Here is a 20,137-nt window from a genome sequence, read left to right as displayed (position 1 = left end):
ACCGAAGATGCCCGGATGATAAACAACATTCAATATCAGTGCAGAAACACATAAATAGCTAAATTTATCTATAAAGACGTTCTGAAAAAATAAAAAATATTTTTGTAAATATTTCACCCAATTTCTTGATGTTAACTGAAAGATTTTCGTGCAACTTGTTTGTATGTCAAAATCAGCCACTCCTAGCTGCCCTAAGCAGGTAGTGCGTTGCTGTGCTGACAGAGGCGACTGGCATGCAGAGACTGGATAGAAAGAAGGGGAGAGCACTGCAGTATTCAGGAAATTCAGAGAGCTCAGAAAAAATCACTTTCCTCGTGGTTTCGTAAAGGAGCATTTAATTGGTACGTAAAGCAGCTGTGGCTGCACTAGGAAATAAAGACTGTGCCTGTGAATCCAGGATGCGTGTTGGCTGTTACGAAATGCCGCTTGTTCTCGGATCCCCTGCTCTGAAAACTTTTCAGTCGCGTGTGGGCATTCAACACCCGCAGCAGTGCATCCATCATGTAGCCAACTGTACGTGTATATGTACTGAATGGATGAGAGGGAGAAAAATGTGGTTCTTCATATGAGAACTGCGCGCTCTGGTAAGCGTGGTATCATGCACAGATAAATAAGCATAACTAATTCAAGGATTTTCTGCATGACTCTTCGGGCCAATTTTGGATTTTTATGGGCGTCACCCGCCCTCCCTAACCGCCGGCCAGTGAGAAAAAGCAATAAAGCAGCGCCGAAGTTGAGTTCCGATTTACACGAGAAAAATTACACTAGAACCTTATCGCTGCTTAATTCTTGCTTCTTTTCAATGTACGGGCTGAGTTTCAAGTTTTCGGAATTTTTAAAAATTGCCGCTTACGATAACTTCTACCAGTAAACGAATAAAAAGATGCACGTGGTCATGATTCGAGAGTCCGTTTGCAACAGTTCGCATTTCAATGGGGAACCTCCGCTGCTTGCTTTTTTCAATATACAGGCTGATCATTTTCAAGTTTTACGGAATTTTTAAAAATTGCCTGTTGCAGATAACGTAATTCCAGTCCTCCAGCTGGATTATTTTATTTAGAGAGGCAGACATGAATGAGAAATGGAATCGCATGATCAATTAGCAAAGATTCTCCAACTTCTTAATTACTTTACGGCACATATTTACGAATTGTAGCCGGTGAGCTTGCAAGGCATATTCACTTGGAATGAATTTCCAGAATGACAGCAGTTAGGAGATAAGTGCTGTAAAAGTGCAGTTCCACTTTTTTAAGAAAACGCTGTTTTATGCATTGAAGCACAAAATTAACTGGAACGCCATGTCTCGCACTTTAAAAAATACGTCCAAACTGATGTCTCCCCGAGAGTTTGTTCCCGTCGATACGCCTTACGAACCGTCTACAAATCGTAGATTGAAATATGTGCCGTAAGGTAATTAAGACGTTAATTAGTGATTTTTGTTAATTAGTTGAACATGTTTAGATTTCTCGTGATACTAATGTCCGCCTCTTTGAATAATCCAGCTAAAGGACAAAAATTATGCTATCGGCCACACGTGATTTTTGACAATTTCATAAAACTTAAAAATGATCACCCTGTATGTTTAGTTCGTCATGCAACACACGCAAAATGTTGATGCATCTATGGGGAGAAAGCGGAAATAATTGCCTACAAGGACCTTTCTCACAGAACAAGTTTATAATATCACATAAGCCGGCACTGAACAAAAGAAAGGTGACAATAACAAAATAGTCAAAGAATTTCCTTTTTTTTTTTTTTTTGCCCATTATATACTCATACTTACGAAGTCGCGTGCACAGCTGGGTAGGAAAGTCATGAAGGGGTAAAACTTGCAAAACAAAGATTATATTCCTCAAAATTAGTATTATATTTTGTACCCTTCCCTTGCACTGCCCGATTCATGGCTGATCTCCCAGATTGGGTTGTGCCATGTCTCTAGGAACAAACCAAACAATGTGTGTCGAGAACTTGCATATTTATAGAGAGGTATGTGATATAACATTGCACCATATTTTTAGATGTTGGTACCATATATGTCATCTACTTGTCTCTTTTGTGCATTAAAGAAAGAAAAAGCTGTTCGCAAAAAAAAGTGCCGATAATAGGTTATACAGCTACGACAATTTACTTAATTGGTGCTTTTCATTGTATATTGGGAAACAACACCAGATTGCCTCGGCATTTAGAGATGTGCATGGCACTGATTAATCGACAAAACAAGCAAGCGAAGCAGGGTGTTCAGTGCATACAGTATCCACAGCATATCGCCCAAACATCTTGCAGCACTGGTGGATCCAGATCTAGGTAGGTGGGATGAAGGAGGGAGGGGGGGGGGGGGACCTTTATGTAGGCATAAAACAAGGTACAATATTGCGAAGAGCAAATGGCCGCCAGGGGCTTAGGATCATAATGTACGCACATCTGAGATGTTAGATTGTTGCCCATCAGCAGCTTAAGCATCGCACATGACCACGTTTCGACTTTATGTACTTTACGAATGTCCCCTTATCCGGTGTTCTTGGCTGTATTACTTGGCCATGCAAAGCTAATAACTTTGAATAAACCAAAAGCCTTGTCTGAAATAAGCAGCCTCAAAATGCATTTCAGAACATAGCTAGCCAACAGAAAGTTTTAATATTTGTTTGAATTACCCGAGTTGACTGTTTTACATCATCAAAGACTTGCAGAAGAACACAGACGAAGTCCAGAAGTGAAGGACACACTGTTAAACTGTGACCAAAACAAGTGTTTAATACAAAACTGACCAGGCTGTAAGAAACCCTGATCGAGTGTTCTATGCAAGTGAGGTCCACCTAACAAGGCAGAACATGGTTTGTATCTGACTAGCTTTTGATGACTGGCTTGGCTTGAGATGAGGATGGCAGCGTAGCGTCGGGGGTCTCCTTCAGCTGTGCAATGACAAGCAAGGACAGACAATACAAGCACTCAGACAAGTGAAGAGACAAATCAAAGGCCAGCAGTCACTCAATCCCTATGGAAGAGTACTTGCATTAGAGTGGCAATCCATTGCCTGGCATTTAGTACAATGCTGGAACTGACTAATCTTTTCCTCCCTTCTGTCATTTGTGTGTTTTCCTCCTTAAAGTGCTACTAAAAGTTTTCTGCTTAAATTCCCAACATGGTCGATAGGAAAGGGTAACATCTTAACTCAATCCTAACTTAACTCAAGTATTAGTCCTATTAGCAATATTAGTCCTATTGCTAATAGGACTAATTTTTATTGAGGTCCCCCCTTTTTTTTCTACACCTGGAACTTAAAAACATTTTAAGTAACCCCCAATCACCCTTTCCCCCTTTTTCCTTCCCCACATGTAGGGCAGCCAACCGGGTGACACCTTGGTTAACCTCTCTGCCTTTCCTTTTTCTCTCTCTCTCTATCATCACAGAAACAACTCATAATCAGAACTGGTTTTGGCACGTAAAACCCCAGAAAGAAGAACTCCACAGGTGACACACTTGGGACCAGAGAGCTCATACTAAGTCTACATACTGTAGGTGGGAACTGAAGCCACGACACATGCATAGTATTGCGTGTTTGCATCGCTCAGACTGCAGGCTGAAGATGGATGCACACTCCTTTTTCAGATTCTTTGGCATTTAATGAGCAGTCCTGCAGCGATCACATTGCGATGTTTCCGCCAGTATTTATGGCACTGAGTGGTTTTCCAGTGACAAATGTGCAACTGTGGCATAAATGCCATTGTAGTAGAGAGTTTCAAGCTAATTTCTAGTACAGTCGAGGCCGCATATGATTCGATTTGGAATGAACGTCTGGCTACTAAAAACAGTTTCTCTACACTGAAAATGTTTTGCAAGGACTCTATGAGAGAGCCATTCACTTGTAACGATTGGGCACACTGGTCAGATCAGTTACAAACAGAATGAATTGTGGCGGGGCAGCACCCTGACGAACCAGCACTGCTGTGCCACATACCACTTTTCTTCCTTGTTCAGTAATTGTTTTTTTTTTTTACTGGAGCAAGTGCTGCTGCAATCATGACACACAAGCAATCACAGCTTTGTGGTGCATCGTCTCTCTTCCCTTTTCTTTAAGCACTCCCGAGCAGCGAGGAACAATTCTTTTTCTGGAGAAAGCTTCCAACTCAGTTTCAGGCAAGCAGCATTTCTTTATTTCTTCACACATCGATCGCAACGTTGGAAGGAGCCCTGACATAAATTAAGAAAAATGCAATTGACACCGGCACTAAAGATTCAATTGTTAAAGTGCTCGCCAATGGTGCTGAGAATGGCAAAATGAGCAACAAATATAGATTTTCGAAGTCTACAATCGTAACGAATTGGTGAACCTGCCAGTCAAGGGTGTTGCGTAACTGAGGAAAGGGAAGGACTATGTACTAATAGGACTAATATTTATTGAGGGCTGAGAACCTGCTTGTCCTCGCAAGACTACATGGTAAGCCAGTAGTACCAGAGTCCATGCCCTCGAGCCTAGCTGTCCCAATGATGATTGTGGCCGGCATGGTGGTGATGATGATAGTGGACACTGCACTGCTAGCATGCCCACATACAACAAAAAGCATGTCCTCAGATCTCAGATTTAGACAGAACGAAAATGCTGAACGCATCATGGATGGAGGTCAAGCCTGCAAGAATTAAAAAACTGCTTCCGGAAAGCTCACATTTCCTCCTACTCAGCCTTATGGACACAGGGCATCAACTCAAATCTTGCCGACTGCAGCCATGAGATAACTGTTAATGCTGATGATCACATAAATCTCTTGGAGACTGTTGAATCTCTTGAAGCAATTGTTGGAAGGGTGCGACAACTTTCGGACATGGAGATCTCCAGTGATGAGGATGACTTAGAAACTTGCAAGCCTCCAACTGTGCCCTACAGTGGTGCCGACACTGACATGTCTTAAGCTGCTTAGCCTCACTCCAAAATTTGGTACATGAAAGGGGCCTGACCTATGACAACGTCCACAGCTTGTGAAAACTGGAGAGTGCTGTTATCGGTTCGACACTCCTGAAACAGGCCTCAGTCACTGATTTCTGCCAGTGTAAGCACAGTGCACATCATTTTTAGAAATAAAGCAGCTCCTTCTGTACCTTTTTCTCTTCTCTATTGGTAGTTTTGAGGGAAAGTGCAACTATAACGAGTACATTTTGTGCAACGAACACCTTAGTTGTATCTGGGCTCAACTGTTTTCTTGGCACTTCTCGATGTATGCCAAAATCTCGGCACAAGGTCATTTGTGCATTGAAACAGGCACTGGAATGTGTGCACAGCAGCTGGGAGATGAACCCGCAACCTTGTTCTTCACAACAGACTGTCGGTGTCCGTAAATGGGTACCTCACCTGTGCGTATGGCTGATACATGACCCGAGTGGAGTAGCCCACCTCTTAGGCTAAGATTTACAGCACCTTTGCATATATGCATTGCAATGGACGCTGGAATGCGCGCACTTTGGCTGGGAAATCGACCAGTAGCCTTATTCCTGGCAACGAGCTGTCTGTACCACTAGTCACCGCAGTGAGTGTCCCACATGTGCGTACGAATGACTCATGACCCTGGTGGAGTAGCCCACATCAGAGACTAAGAGTGACTGCAATGGCTATGCCATCGTGGCTTTGGCTCCCACCGGCCTCTCCTTTGCACATTGCTGCACCTTGATGTACGTGTACAGCAGCACGCCTGCCAGTGTGAGCACAATGCCGATGGCCTGTTCGGTGTGTATGGGGTCCTGGAAGACGAGGAAGCCACCAACTAGCACCAGCATCAGCTTCAAATGGCCCACCACGTTGTAGCTGTTGCAACGTGGTCAAGGAGCGTGATGATGCACATTTCTTGCTATTATGTTAGGATGGGGCATAACTGAAATGACTAGGTTTTCCAGGCAACAAAAGAGGGAAAAGAAGAGATGAGGAAGTGTATGGAGGCCCCAGTCATGACACTTTTGCTTTCTTGCTTTTACAGTATAACCTTGATATGTAGAACACAGATACTATAACAAATTATTGGATATAAAGAAGTAAACTTAGAATTCCTCTCTATGATATCAGTGTGTAATGAATGTATGCTTATGACAAATATAGTTGTGCTCGGTGCAACTTTGTTATATTGAGGTTCAACCATACAATAAAGGATTAACTTATGCAATACAGGGTCCATATTATGTAGCAATTCTTTTCATTCTTTGTTCTTTTTGCCTTTCATCATTGCTTCACACAAAGCCGGGCCCGCTATTACCAAGCGCAGCCACTCAGTGGGACGGATGATAAGAATGAATAGCATCAGACAAAAATAATCCATAGATAATGCAGCCTCATATACTTATGTTGCATGAAACAATTGCATTGCCATTAAATTTTAGCATGCAGCCTTGTTTCTTTCTTTCTCTTGATTTGTTGTGCTCTGAATGTGAACAAGAAAAATTAAAGCTTTTCTATGTTTGCACATACATGGCACAAGCATCGCATTAATTTCTGCCAGTGATGTGTCAACGTTATGTTTTCGCTTTGCCTTGTCTATGCAAACCAATCATAGGAGGTCGTTTGCACCTCACCATACTCATGAACGCAAGCACTTGGTGCTATCAAGACAATGTGACCTTGCACATCTCATCACTTTAGTGATAAGATGACTCATTCTTTCTTTGCTGACCGCAAGTTTGTCGAGATGGGAGTACAACAGCCTTCATCTTTCATGTCTACTGTTTGGTGAAATCTCATCAGACTGTAGTAAACCGCAGTGAAAAAACATGAAAAACAGGTGCAATAAGTGCACAACACATCTAATCCTTCTTTCTTACACTGCGAGATAAAAGTATGATAGCCTCCATATCTAAATTTGAGCGTTCAATTAAATTTCTTCTGATGGTTAACAGAATAAAGAAAACAGGTACACAAACCAGGTACTTAATCATTGTCAACAGGTTTTGCCTATTGACCCTTTCCGCGGCGATCCCGTGGGCGCTTCCATGTTTGATCACGTGGTGACGCGTCCATTGCTTGCCTCAACCGTCTCCGTTGCCTCCTTGTTTACAATGGAAGTATGACGCCGGCGCGGCTTAGAAAACCTCTGTTTTCGGAGATATCGTAGACGGTGACTAGGTGGACGACACGAAGCTTTGATCACAGCTTCAGAGAACATGCAAAAGCGCTTTCGGAGCTGATTAAGCTATGTCCAAACGGCGCAAGCAGCGTATATGGCGCTTATTGTAAAAGCGGGGCTAAATATGTATTCCAAGCTATCCAAACATTCCGCTCATGAATTCAGTCAGGATTAGTGTGTTTTGCTCTTTGTTCTTTATTCGGCAAATATTTTGAAGCGGTGGCTTCTCAGTTTCTGATTCAGTGAAGTTGCCCGGTGCGGCCACTAGCTGATTATTTTCTGCCTAATCGCTCGCGGGTGTGCTCAGTTCCGATAGATTTGTTCTTGCTGCGCACAAGGCTTGAAACGTAGCTGTTTTGTAAATTGTAATACCTTGTAGTAAATTCATATTACAGCTAGTAATTCGCTTTCTCTTGTGGACTTTCACATTCATCTTCGACTATTCGTGCACCATCGGTGTAGTCCGTCATTTATTGTGCGTATACAGTGCGCATATATTTAAGTGTGCGCCCATTAACTTATTCTTGATACGTCGGCGATAGAGTGGGCGTAAGTTTTCCTGCCATTTGGGATAAATGTGTATAGATAACGTGCGCGAAACTTACTATGACAGGAAGCGGCGCTACTCCCTTTGTCATTGTTTAACGAGTGGTACTCACTCTTGGCGACGTTCTGGCAATGAAGCCCTTTCTTCAAAGGCTAGCGATACAAGGCTGGCGGATGAGCAAATTTCTGTATCCTCGAGGAAAGCCGTACATCACGAAGTGCCGGTAACACATTCGGACAGTTGCAGCAGCGGTCCGCGAACTTGGCCACACAGATTCATTCCATTCCTTAACATGCCAGTCACTATTCTTGTAGCCAGCTACTGCACACGTCTTCAATCCACATGATTCATTCTAGCATGATTGGAGCACAGCGTGTTAGCGAAAACTCAGTTGCATTTCCGACAGCTGATCGCACAGAAGCAAGGTAGAAGCGGTAATAGTTTCGTATTCGTGCGCAGTCACTGAGAAGACGTATGGCGCGCCGCCGTGAGCGCCATCTCGTTTCTCTAAAACAAACTGCTCCGCGAAAAGGGTCAATAGGGCCAAAACATCCCGGATTTTTCTAGGAAGTCACCGTCAAGCCAAGTCACACTCTGTGGCCTTTGCTCTTTCAATGTGCTCTGAATCCCGACATGAGCCACATGAGTCAGCCGCTTCATAATCATCTTTTGCAACTTGTGAATGCATTATCAACGAAAGAAAGGCATGCCTCACTGAGGGACTTGGTCTTCACTATGAGAGACCGAGAAACTGTGGTGTAAAAAAAAACATCGAGCAAGTAGCGTTACTTTCGTTGCTTTCAAGTGACCAGGCAGACACAATAGATTGTCAGCCCCAGCAAAATACAGTGTGCAGCAAGGATACGTGACTGCGGACGTGTTGCCTATGATCCAGTAGATGGACAAGTTCACCAGGAAGGCCACCACACCTGTCATCAGCACCAGCATCTGCAATGGAAGCAAGCATTGAGTCTCATCTTGGTGGTCAACAGGCACATGTAAGCTGAGTGCCTCGGAGATGTTGTGAAATCCGAGTTTTCAAGGCACAAGAACGAAGTATGCACAAAAGCCCAAGAGTGATGCAAACTGTATGACAGTTATGGTGGTAGTACAACTGACATGCACTGCGATAATTTTTGCTGTAAAGCGACACTACAGAGCTTCACTACTGCTGTCTGCAAGTCACCGTGAGCATGAAATTTCATTTTTGTTATTTTATCAGTCACTCCAGATCTCAGCCATTTGTTAAAGTATAATTTGTTCACATTGCTGCAACATCAGTCCTGAAATTGTCACTGAGGTTGGACACTCGAATTGCAGGCTTGTTCCTAACTGCAAAACAGCAATAGTTTTGCACATTTATTTAAACACCACAAATGTTGGTTTTGAAGAGATTGAACATAAACAGTTCAGATGAAGTTGAACAACATCTTATGCGCAGCGAAGAGCAGTTAGTAAGAATCCATATTCACAAAAAGCTCTTACGCTAGAATGTGTTGTAGAGAAAAATTTCCGCCAATCCTGATGCTAGAAAGCAGCCGGCCAATGGCAAACATCACCAACGAACAAAAAGCTGCGTGAAAAAGCCAACAGCTACTGATATATAGAAAAGCTGATGTGATTATCATATCAAAGTGACGTGATCAAATTGTATGAGTACATTATATTTTTACTTGGGTCTGAGATAAGGTGAGGCCGTGCAGCGGAAAATATGACACGCTATCTGCTGGGGCTAAACCCCACCAAACGACTGTGGGCTCAGTCCAATCAATGGTGAGTTGTCCTTTCTCCTCTTTTTCACTGTTATTTGATCTCGATTGTCAATAAAAATGCACAATGAAAATTTTTGATAAACACGTATACCCAACCGCCAAAGTTACTGGAGCACAGGGTTCTTGTAAATGTTTAATTCTTTGCAACTTTGTGCTGCTGCTTCTTCCAAGAAGTAGGGCTGACAAAAAGAGTAAGTAATTTTTACATGCAAGCAGGCACTGTCAATCTCGCGGGTTTCGTTCTCCCAGAAAACAGGAAGTGAGCCACTAGTGATCGGCTTTGACTCCAGGGACGGCTTTTGCTCGTCCACTGTTGATCATTCACCGACTACTGCACACTCTGCTCAGTCTCAACGACTGGAATGGGTCGCTGACATGAGTAGGGGACGCACCAGATGCAGCTGGCTCCAGGACTGGTAGAGGAACCCTCCGGGAGCCCATGGTGGCTCGATCAGGGGCACCAGCACCATCAGCATTAGTGCGGAGAGAGGTGCCTGGTAGAACAACAACTGCATCGAGTTCACCTGGAACTCCTTCTGCTTCTCGCCCACCCACTGCACGAGACAGACGATGCAACCATCACTGCCACAGCTGTGCAAAAGGAGATGTGTTTCCCCTACATAGTTGGTCTCTACCTAGTAATATCAGAGATTGGGCTAGTTGGGTCTACATGATTAGAAGTACAAAAGCGCGACTTCCTGAATGAGGGCAAAATCAAAGAATACAGTCAAGCACAAGTGCCGGCCTCCTCTGTTGTCCAGTTTTGTCCTCGTTCAGGAAGTCTCGCTCTTATGCTTTGAATCTTGGCCACAAACTTGTAAAGGCCAAGGACTAGCAAGTGCAGTTGAACTTCATCAGAGCAAAGTCGCATCTGACACAAAAATACCTTCGTTATATTGAACATTTGATATCGGCCAGAAACATTTTATATTTACTTTGTTACATCCGATAGATCAATATATCCATGTTTGTTATATCGAAGTGCGACTGTACTTGAAAACCTGTACACAATACAATAATTTTTCTTTGAATTTTAAAGTGTTACATTTCTTTGTCCCATATTTTAGGTATGAAAATTTTCAGGTCCAATGAATAATTTTTCCTTCTTTGTGCTTCAATGCAGCCATTCTTCGAATTTGACACAAACACCTTCTCACTTTTTTGCACAGCAGTGCGATTAGCAATCAAATGAACTACGGGGTTTGACATCCCAAAACAACATGCTGGCTACGAGGGACGCCCCATAGCAGGGGCCCACAGATTAATTTCAGCTACTTGGAGGTTCTTTGACATGCACCTAACTTTAAGAACAAAGGCGTTTTTGAATTCTGACCTTATCAGAATGCAATCGCAGCAACCGGGAATCTGCAACCTCGTGCTCTGCAGCAGCACCATTTTACATGTTTGCCCTGAGCGACCACCAGTATGGATCAGAGCAAATATAGATAGGTGTTATTATAGTTGAAATTACGAAGAACAAAAGTGGAGTTTGGGCAGGTCATGTATTGTGCAACATGGATAACTGGTGGTCTATTAAATTAACAGAATGGGTGCAAAAGGAAAGGAAATGTATTCAAAGATGGCAGAAGCTTCAGCCCCGCAGTGGACTTGAATATCAAGATACCTAATGACATAGACGGTGTGTCTGGGAAAAGATGGACTTGCTGGCAGTGACTGTCTCAATACCTCCAAAGCAGCTGTGACATGGTGCGCTGGTTATCAAACTTGAGGAAAACTTGTGCTGGTAGTGCTCCAATGCTTGCTTTTCACAAAAGAGTACAACCATGTCTGCAAAAGCAGGCACCTGCGGCACTGTGAAAAGGTCTAGCCAAGATGTGTAAACGATATCACCATTCGAACATTCATAAAATGCTGCCCTCACCCAACGCAACAAAAACAAAAGACAACTACACGTAGGAGACACTGTAAAACAAAATAGTACCGTTAACAGGGCAATTGTTAAATTACATTGAATATTTCTAGATGTTGTGTAAATAAATCTTTTTTTGTGAGACCTAACTGTTCTTACGTTACGTATGAGTGAGAGATCCTGTAAGCATCTTCTATTTTTCATATGGAGATTTCTCCATGAGAACTTTTTTGTGTGTGTTTTAGAACACAAATGCTTAGCAAACAGCAATTTGAAGCAAACCGAAACTGCTGCAGAGAGAGGATCTTCGACTGTGCTGGTCATGATAAGCCACAAAGCGCTTTATGCAAGCAAGTTAAAAGAGACAAGCTGTTGAAGTAGCTTTCATAAGTAGTAAGCCGGCAAGCAAAAGCCAAAGCCTCACATGGAACATACCACTTGGTAGAGGGAGGTGACAACCACACCGGCCAGGGCATAGCAGGTGCCAAGGATGTTGAAGCGGATGTCATAGTAGATGCTGAGGTACACGCCCAATGTCAATGGCACCTGCACAGATCTATTTAGATCAGCTTCATACAAAACCTTGTTACAAACACAAGAAGCAGAAGAGTGGTATGACTTATGGTCCATAGTGCATTCTTAGCATGCATAGCACCCATTCTTTTTTTTTTAGCTTTTTTTACATGTTTGCCTTGAGCACACATTTTTTGTGGGATATGTATGCACTTTATCAACGATGATTTATCTTTAGCACCTGCAGTGGAATTGTCGGGGCAGTGGAAGAGGAGAAGAAAGGAGGTTGGGGCAGCTGCTTCCATGACACCGCACAGGCGCTGAGTACTGTGCTAGCAGTATAGGGTATCTTGCAGTGCGACAGGAGGGCTGCGCTGGCACCACCACGAGTACTTTTTTGCACACATTTTTAGAAATGATATGTCGCCTCACCTTTTCTTTGCGAACGGAATTTATTTTTGATAACACTTGATGCCACATTCATAAAATTGTAGGAAGAGTCCAAATTCATCAACTTTATGGAAAATTCAGGAGGGTTGGCAGTTATGAACGTGTAACAGTGACCTTCACAGTTGTGTTTGTCTCCCCACGTTGATACTTAAAAAATGGCCACTGCCCCACGTGGCCCCATAAGTATTTCCCACTCTGCACCTTGTACTAAATGGAGTCTGGCAGCACTGCACTTCGAACTGTCCGGTCTAAAATTAAAGTGCATGCACGGTGGTCAGGGCAACAAATAACTTCAGATAAAGTGATATTTCTAATAACATGATTTTGTTATAACCAGGAGTTGGTGCAGTGGTTGTGCCTGTTGCACAATGTGCTTGCTCTCTGTTGGCATCTGTGGCTGATAACTGATGTTACACAAACTGGCTTGTTTGGTTTGCAAGTTAGACCAACTTTACATACTGATGAATGCACTCCCCCCCTACGGAGGAGTCCATTTTTTTCAAGTGACATCCTCTGCCCCGAGAGAGAGCCTTATAAAGGCTTTACTTGTCAGTGCATAAAGCAACCTTACATTCAACCATGCCTTGTATATAGAGCTCACCTTTGAGAGCTCCAGACCAAACTTATGGAGATATGGAATACACTATTGTTACAAACAGCACATCAGACAATAGAGTGCATTTATTATGGTGGATTCCACAAATTAGTTTGAAACAGGGCTACTTGCTCATTTGATCTATAGGTAAAAACTCATTTGTATGGTCGATTAAGGTTAAAATTGCACGGTGGAAATTGCAAGGTCAATCTCATTTGTATGGTTGTTAAGGAGAAAATTGCATGATGGAAATTGCAAGGTCAATGGGAAAAGAAAGCACAGAAAAGCATCCTTTGAGCTAATACGTATGTTATGTAATATATACTACTGCTGAGATTTGGGAAAACTGTAATTTGTGCATGTTATGGGGATGAGCTGTGGTGCAATAGTTTAGGAGAGAGAGGGGGGGGGGGGAAAGAAAACACAGTCATAAGCACATGCTCCGTGCTTGCTCACTGCAACCTTAGACCACGCTGCACATGTATAAAAGGCGTCGGCCCGTTGTGGGAAACAAACAATGAAAGACAGGAAGAGGTGTAGACATAACAACCACTTCGAAGTACACTTTGCCCAAGTGTTTGAACTGCAAGAATTGTACGAGCGCTTGCACACTTTGTCCATTTGTGTACTTCGCAAGCTTTTTGTAAGTTAGGAGAGTCTTCCTTTTTTCTTTCTGTTTTAATGCCAGTATCACGGTGCATGCCTCTCTTATATGTTCCAGACAGGGGGCCGAAATGAAATAAATGTTCTTCTCTCTCTCTCTCTCTCGCTTATGTTGAATTTCTTTATTATGCTGCTTTCATGTTTTGCACTGCTATTCGGTGCTCCCAAGCTTTTCGTAAGCTAGATTACATTTCCCTCTTTCATTTCGTTTTTTTTTTTTTTTACTTTTATCTGTTTTTATCTGCTTGAATACCATTATCATGGTGGATATTATACGTGTCTGTTAAGTTCAACATAATTATTATGCAGCTTTCGTGTTATCAAAAATTTTTCTGTCACTGCTGAAACTGTTTGGTTTCTAAAGTGACACATCATCACGCAGCAATACATCATTGCTCCTGTTTTTATAGGTTGGTGAGGCCTGTCAAGTGGTCGTCAAGACTTCTTTTTTTCTCATCAACCCCAGTTTATTCTGTAAAAAACTGAAATAAACATTTTGATCTGATTTGAGGTACTGAAGCTTCTTGCTGCTGTTCAACGTCCGTGCAACCCCTATAACTGTAGTACACGATAGTGCTTGTCCTCTTACATAACCATTGCGATGTCATGCTTTTAAATGGTAAACTTCACATATGTATATTATGAAAGGTCAGGCCTACTTAGCTTACTCCTTTTTTTTTTTTTTCTTTCGAAATTGTCTTAATTGTGACACCCTTCATGACATATCCACTTTACAGGAATGCATACTGCACAACGCTTCAGACTGTGTTTCATTTTACAATCATAACATGCAAAAGTGTATTTTACTACCTTTTGCAAATGAACGAGACAGGCAAAACTCAATGGCTCGGATGTTGCACATAGTAAGTTTGTTTGTGCAATAGCAGCACTGTCACGCTGCTTTGAGCTTGAAGCTATCACTAGAGCATTAATTTCCTGCGGTTCAGCTCAATGGAGGGAGGAGCGAGTGTCTCATAATTCTCAAAATGCAGAGTTTGATTTCGACCTAAAGGTTAGCGTAAGAAAGCTGTCACCGTCGAAGTGTAAAAGTAATTAAGATGAGTGCACCTCAGGGGAATGTAATTAACTGGTGGCACGGTGTACAATTGCTCACAGGAGCCTTTGAAAAACGCCAGCCACCAAATATCTGCAATGTGGACAGGTAACGAGTAGACGCGGTATTTCTTTAATTCAGTGCTTCGCAAACTTATATAAACACGCGTGCCGGCACACATAAAAAAGAGCCGAGCTTTTCGTGCGCTCACCAGTGTGAGCTTGACGCCCATCGAGAAGTTCTTGTTGTACCAGTAGTGCTGGATGATCATGATGGTCGGCATGGTGAGGGTCTTGATGATCTGATAGGTCCCCACCGTGTTGTGACCCAGGGAGAGGTTGGTGAGAACGACGAAGCCGCAGAACGTCGTCGCGAGAGGCAACATCTGACGCAGCGGGAGCTTCTTTACTTGGAACACATTGAGTGCGCGGCACACTAGCAGACCCACGAATGTCATCACAAAATGATACATGGTCATGGTAACGTTCGGGAAGTTGACGTACACGTACACCCATTTGTTTAGAATCACAATGAGAATTGACAATACCACGTTCCACGACAGGCACAGTGCCGTGAAGCGGTTGCCGGCGATCGCCGACGCGTCTTTCCCGTCTTGTGTCATCGCGGTCATCGAAGATGCGGACCTTGTGCAGTTCAATCATCGAAAACAAACGCCGACCGCATCGCAGCCATCTCTTCGAATACGTCCAGAAGTTCTGAATGTTCAGAACGGAAGAGGCGTCTGTACGTCTACGACACCTACTGAAACCTCAACTGCACCTCAAGCCTCAAAGACAGCGAAGCCCGGGGCCATAGCCACAGACAACTCTGGGCACTCTGGGCTACAAACACATTTGAAAACCGAAACTTTTCTTTTTCTTCTTTTTTTTTTTACCGTTTACTTTGTTAACTCTTCGTAAGTCAGAACATTATTTCACTGACCCGATACAGAGAAACTGCGCGCATGCAACGGTAAAAACAGGTAGAATCAGCAAAAGTACGTAAGCCCGCTCAACTACGGAGTAGCGGCTCTGCTACAACTGACGCGGCTTATTTCACTCATATGGCGCGTATTTGCAAGTGTACGTTTACGGTATTTTTTACAGATACCTGCGTTGAAGAACGCGCTCTGTGACGTGTTTGTGCGTCTGTAGAAAGTCGAGCGCAGCAAATGCACAAAGCGCCGTGTTGGAGCTAACTAAACAAGTGCCCTGCTGAACTGCTGGTCTTTGTCTACAAGTTTGCTTCCTTTGGTTCTGATGGCAACTCCGAGGGAGCGCGCGCTGGTTGCGAAGTCGCTGGTGTTGATGTTACAAGCACTGCGAGGCCGCCAGACTACGATTGAACTGCGCAACGAACTAAGCGTCTGGGGCACCGTTGAGAATGTGGACGCGTAAGGCATTCCGTTTGCTACGGGGCGCGAAGTGCATGCACTAGGAAGTGACAAAAAATAATGACGAAAGCCTACACGCAAATAATGATACAGATGGCAACACATTATTCAAAACTGCAAAGATTGCGAGTAATAGTGAAGTAAGCGCTCCCGTTAGTGCTTGCTATAGAGCTATGTGGCGTTAACGAGTGTAAATGGCGTCCCTACCTGCGATTAAAACAGATGGTTTAGTTATTGCGAGCACGGCAGATCATTCAAGGACTTGCTTATTTCTTGCCCGGTTTCTGTTCATGGCGATCTGTGAAAGCTCAAGCATGCGTGTCGTTTTACGTTTTGATTGCCTAGTGCATTGCAGTCCTGCAAACACACACATCTGCAATATTCGAATCAAAGAACATGACGTGGTCGGCAAGTTAATTATTAAAAAGAAAAAAAAAATGTCTTCAGTGAGCTCTGCCAAACCAACCACATTTTCTGTTTTGTATATAATGATAAAATATAATTGTTAAATGACTGGTGTTCATGGACGCCAGCTGTATCTATATTGAAGTTAAAATGCTGTGTTTGCACAGTAGAAAAAAAAAGGTCTTCTGTGCTAGTGCTGCAAGTACTTTTGTAGTATATATTATGAAAGAAATTTGCAGTATCACAATTACATGTGCAGAGCAACTTGAGTGTCGTTCAAGGGCCTAGACATTATCGATTTATTTATCTATTTATTTATTTATTTCACATAATCTCAGGGCCCAAGGGCATTGCGGAGAGGAGTGGTTAACAAAATATATTGTTTAGTGCCTTGAAGGATTGCCTTTCATAATCTATTGTCAATATAATGCAGGTTCATGAATGTGGACCTGTCCGACGCAACTGTGGTCGGACCCAATGGCGAGGAGACCTATGCAAGCTTTTTTGTACAAGGCCGCCAAGTGCGCTATGTGCACATTCCAGATGACATCGACATGGTCGCTGCACTCCAGTTGCAGACTACAAGGGCACAGCGGGATCCTGAAGGGCCCGTGTCAGCGGCTGTCATGCGGACCCGACTACTACGAGACAAGATTCGGCGGCAAAAGCAGGACAGGCTTCTGTGGAGCACCAAATCCCCCAAAGAAGCACACTAGAATTCCTGAAGAATGTTGCGTGTCGACTTTTGTCCAAATGAAAGAAAGAATCCTCCTCTTTAAATGTTGTGTATCTACGAACTAAATGTCAGAAATGGGCATTGCTAAGCTGCAACGAGCTTTGAAATATTTACTGCACCTATCCAGCGACATTCCACTTGCAGGTGCGTAGATAATTTCTGTTGCATCATGTCTTGGGAACAGAACATGTAAAATATTGATAATCTCTTATACTACACTCATTTGTAACCGCATTGATTTGGAACCAAGTCTGCAGCACGTCTGCGTTATGTTGATGCTACAAACACCTGAACTCTGATACATTTCTTTTGGCGTGCAACAGCAAATATCTGTTGTAGAATTCTACATCTTAAATATTGTTTCTGAAAGCAACCAGTATAACTATTGTATCCTTGTAGCTGGTCTTGAGCTGGCAAATAATGCAGGTTGTTTTTAGTCGCAATTTACAGCATAAATGCAAGCAGGCCTCATGTTTTGTTTGCATCCTTGGCATGTTTTTTTTTTTTTTTTTTCAATGCATTGGGCTTCACTGTTAGCTTGTGAGCTGTGTAACAAAGCCGACCCCAGCTATTGTGTGGTATTTTATGCCTAACAGGGTGCAGTGATGGCAACTGGCCAAGGCTGGCAAGAGCTTTTTGTTAGACACGTATATTAATAAACTAGTGAATTATGTGAAGACTTCACAAAATTTTATCAAATCACTGTGGCTGCTGTCAGCATCAGGGTGCGCTATAATTGTAACATGCACTTATCTTTAAAGCTTAATCAGCTCTTGCATTGTGTTTGTGCTATGTACATTTCCTGATCGAATGATAATTTCTAAGGCGCCGAGCTTACTATGCAAGTCAGATGTGGCTGATGTACTATTGACCAAAAAAAATGTGGTTGATCCCTCTTATATAGGAATCGGTATAGAACACGAAAGTGAAACGTGTCTTCACAGAAGTAGTGTAATGTTTATTGCACATTGATATATAATGTCTATTGGTGTTTTGTGGCTAAAGCGCCCTTAGGCGTTGATGCACCCACGCTGACGCCTGGTGGCACGTCTCCTCCATCACGACTACCAACGTCGATGACCATGAGCAACCGTCGTGCATATGGAAGCTGCACTACGCTGCACACGCTAGCACAACGCGAAAGACGAAGCACGTAACTGACACACTAATACAACGCGCAAGACAAAGCACGTAACTGAATCGTCACCGAGTCAAATCAGCGCGTACAGCGCGTCGTAATTGCAGCCTCCGCGATCAACTTCAGAAACATTTTCAGAGCTAATTGCGGAGGCCACGCTCCGCTGTGCTGAGTACGGTGAACGCCACCTAGGTGGCGTTGGTAGTGCTTCTTGATGCCAGCGTCCCTTCGAATGCTGGCATCGAGGCGTCGTAGTGCTGAGACCACCGAAGCGTTCACTGTCGGTATAGTGCCTAGAATATACTTACTAGTGTGCCGACCGCGGGCTTTCCGGTGGCACGGAGAATGATGCCTTCCGCCGGCGGCCACCAGACGGCGATAGCCGTACGGACCGTGCTATGCCGAGCGGCGTCTCTAGCCAACGCGCGCGTGTGCGACAGACGCCAATGGACTGTCCCAGCCCGTTTCGTTCTGCGGAACGTTGGTTGAGGTGCAAAGCGTAATCGAAAGAATATGATTTTGTTGCACTTACAAACGATCGTATGCACAGTTATCATTATAACGCTACACGATACGGGGTGTTTCTGCGAAAAATACCAATAAATAAATACGTGGTTTCCGAAGAAGTGTAACTTTTTTCCACAGTAAACTATTATATGCGAGACATGTCCACAAATGCTAAATTCACACCAAGTTGTATCTAATTACCATAAATTAAATTAATTACCATAAATGAAGGTAATTAAACAGGGCACATTTTCATAGGCGACACACCGTCAACTAATTTTGAACGAGCGCTCAATGTAGCAATTATTAAAGTGTTTCTCACAAGCGACAGCCGCCAGAGTTAGCCTTCGATCTGCACTCTTATATTCTTCTCCCACTCGGCAAAACGTTCTGGCCAGTCAGCAGGCGCGCTGAATAATGAGACTTGCTCGTTATTTGAGCGGTATCCAGTTGTACAATATGGGACAAAACAGGTGCTGTGTTTACGCCTCGTTTTCTGCGACGACATGTCGGTTCCGTCCGTGAACAAACACAAGTACGAACCATGCGCACAGAAAAGAACCCCAGCAATGACGTGCGGAGGCACCACACGCTACTTGCTCGAAAGCAACAACGCGCCGCAACCGACTGCGCTTACGAACGCGCATCCGAAGTGCACCCGAAGCGCAAGCGACGCGTGATGCGCAAGCGACGCGTGATGCGCCGCTCGGTTAGCACGGTCCCAAACAGTGTCGCCGTCTGGGGGCCTCCGGCGGAAGGCATCACCGGCAGTGCCAGCGTCTCCCATTGGAAACTCCCGGCGGTCGGCACACTAGTAAGTATATTCTAGGCACTATACTGTCGGTGCGCGTTAGTGTCATAATGCAGTACTTCTCTTTTCTGCTCGTAGGCGGCGGCACCGCCCCGAGCAAGAGCGCGGGTACACGGAGGAGTGTTAGATATATAAGGCGCGTCTGTGTAGCTCTCTGCAAATGCGTTTGTGGCGCAATGGGTTAAACGCTCGGCGATCTATCGTCGCGGACCGAGAGGTCGTGGGTTCGATTTCCAAATTTTGCATGTTTGTGGAACTTTTACTTCTGGTTTCTTTCTTTGTATTATGTTCGTGTGACGTATTTCCGTGACGGAAATACGTCAGTGAAGTCTTGGTGGACCCCGGCATAAAACACTTTCGTGTTAAAAAAGTTTACGGTCCTAGGGATCTGACAAAAAGCTGAATATCTCCGCAGCCTCAAAACGCCCCAGCTTGGTATTCCCAATTCCAGCCTCTACTGGTATATGCGAACAACATTGTGATGTATGGTTTTACTGGCTACTTTTAAAGGCTGCTCGGATATTTAGCGTTTTCTGCGATCCCGTGGTCCGTAAACTTTTTTGGTCGATAGTACATGTAGAAACAT

At 43.7% G+C, this 20,137-nt stretch overlaps 2 protein-coding genes across 4 annotated transcripts; one reads left to right on the top strand and one right to left on the bottom strand.

The window, feature by feature from the left end:
* Positions 1-2,711: 2,711 nt before the first annotated feature.
* Positions 2,712-15,358, bottom strand: LOC119460808 (solute carrier family 35 member E3). Of its 3 annotated transcripts, none has more exons than XR_007468378.1 (6): positions 14,773-15,358; positions 11,722-11,832; positions 9,809-9,970; positions 8,510-8,592; positions 3,474-5,791; positions 2,712-3,426 (listed from the first exon to the last, which is right to left on the bottom strand). XR_007468378.1 is itself a non-coding variant. In XM_049672525.1 (6 exons), the coding sequence occupies exons 1-6, from the start codon at positions 15,190-15,192 to the stop codon at positions 2,844-2,846; spliced, it is 1,008 nt and encodes a 335-aa protein (XP_049528482.1). In that variant the 5' UTR covers positions 15,193-15,358; the 3' UTR covers positions 2,712-2,843. The 3 variants fall into 3 exon arrangements, 2 of the variants coding, with proteins under 2 accessions (XP_049528482.1, XP_037577829.1); XM_049672525.1 differs by having other exon boundaries at positions 2,712-2,909; positions 5,626-5,791; XM_037721901.2 differs by having other exon boundaries at positions 2,712-2,909; positions 5,653-5,791.
* Positions 15,359-15,595: 237 nt separating this feature from the next.
* LOC119460809 (U7 snRNA-associated Sm-like protein LSm10) lies at positions 15,596-17,971 on the top strand. The gene is made up of 2 exons (XM_037721903.2): positions 15,596-15,954; positions 16,793-17,971. Exons 1-2 carry the CDS (start codon positions 15,821-15,823, stop codon positions 17,073-17,075), a joined length of 417 nt encoding a protein of 138 aa, XP_037577831.1. The 5' UTR covers positions 15,596-15,820; the 3' UTR covers positions 17,076-17,971.
* The last annotated feature ends 2,166 nt before the right edge of the window (positions 17,972-20,137 follow it).

This window comes from Dermacentor silvarum, chromosome 8 (assembly GCF_013339745.2).
Source record: "Dermacentor silvarum isolate Dsil-2018 chromosome 8, BIME_Dsil_1.4, whole genome shotgun sequence".
NCBI lineage: Eukaryota > Metazoa > Arthropoda > Arachnida > Ixodida > Ixodidae > Dermacentor > Dermacentor silvarum.
This window is presented reverse-complemented; position numbering and strand designations above follow the sequence as displayed.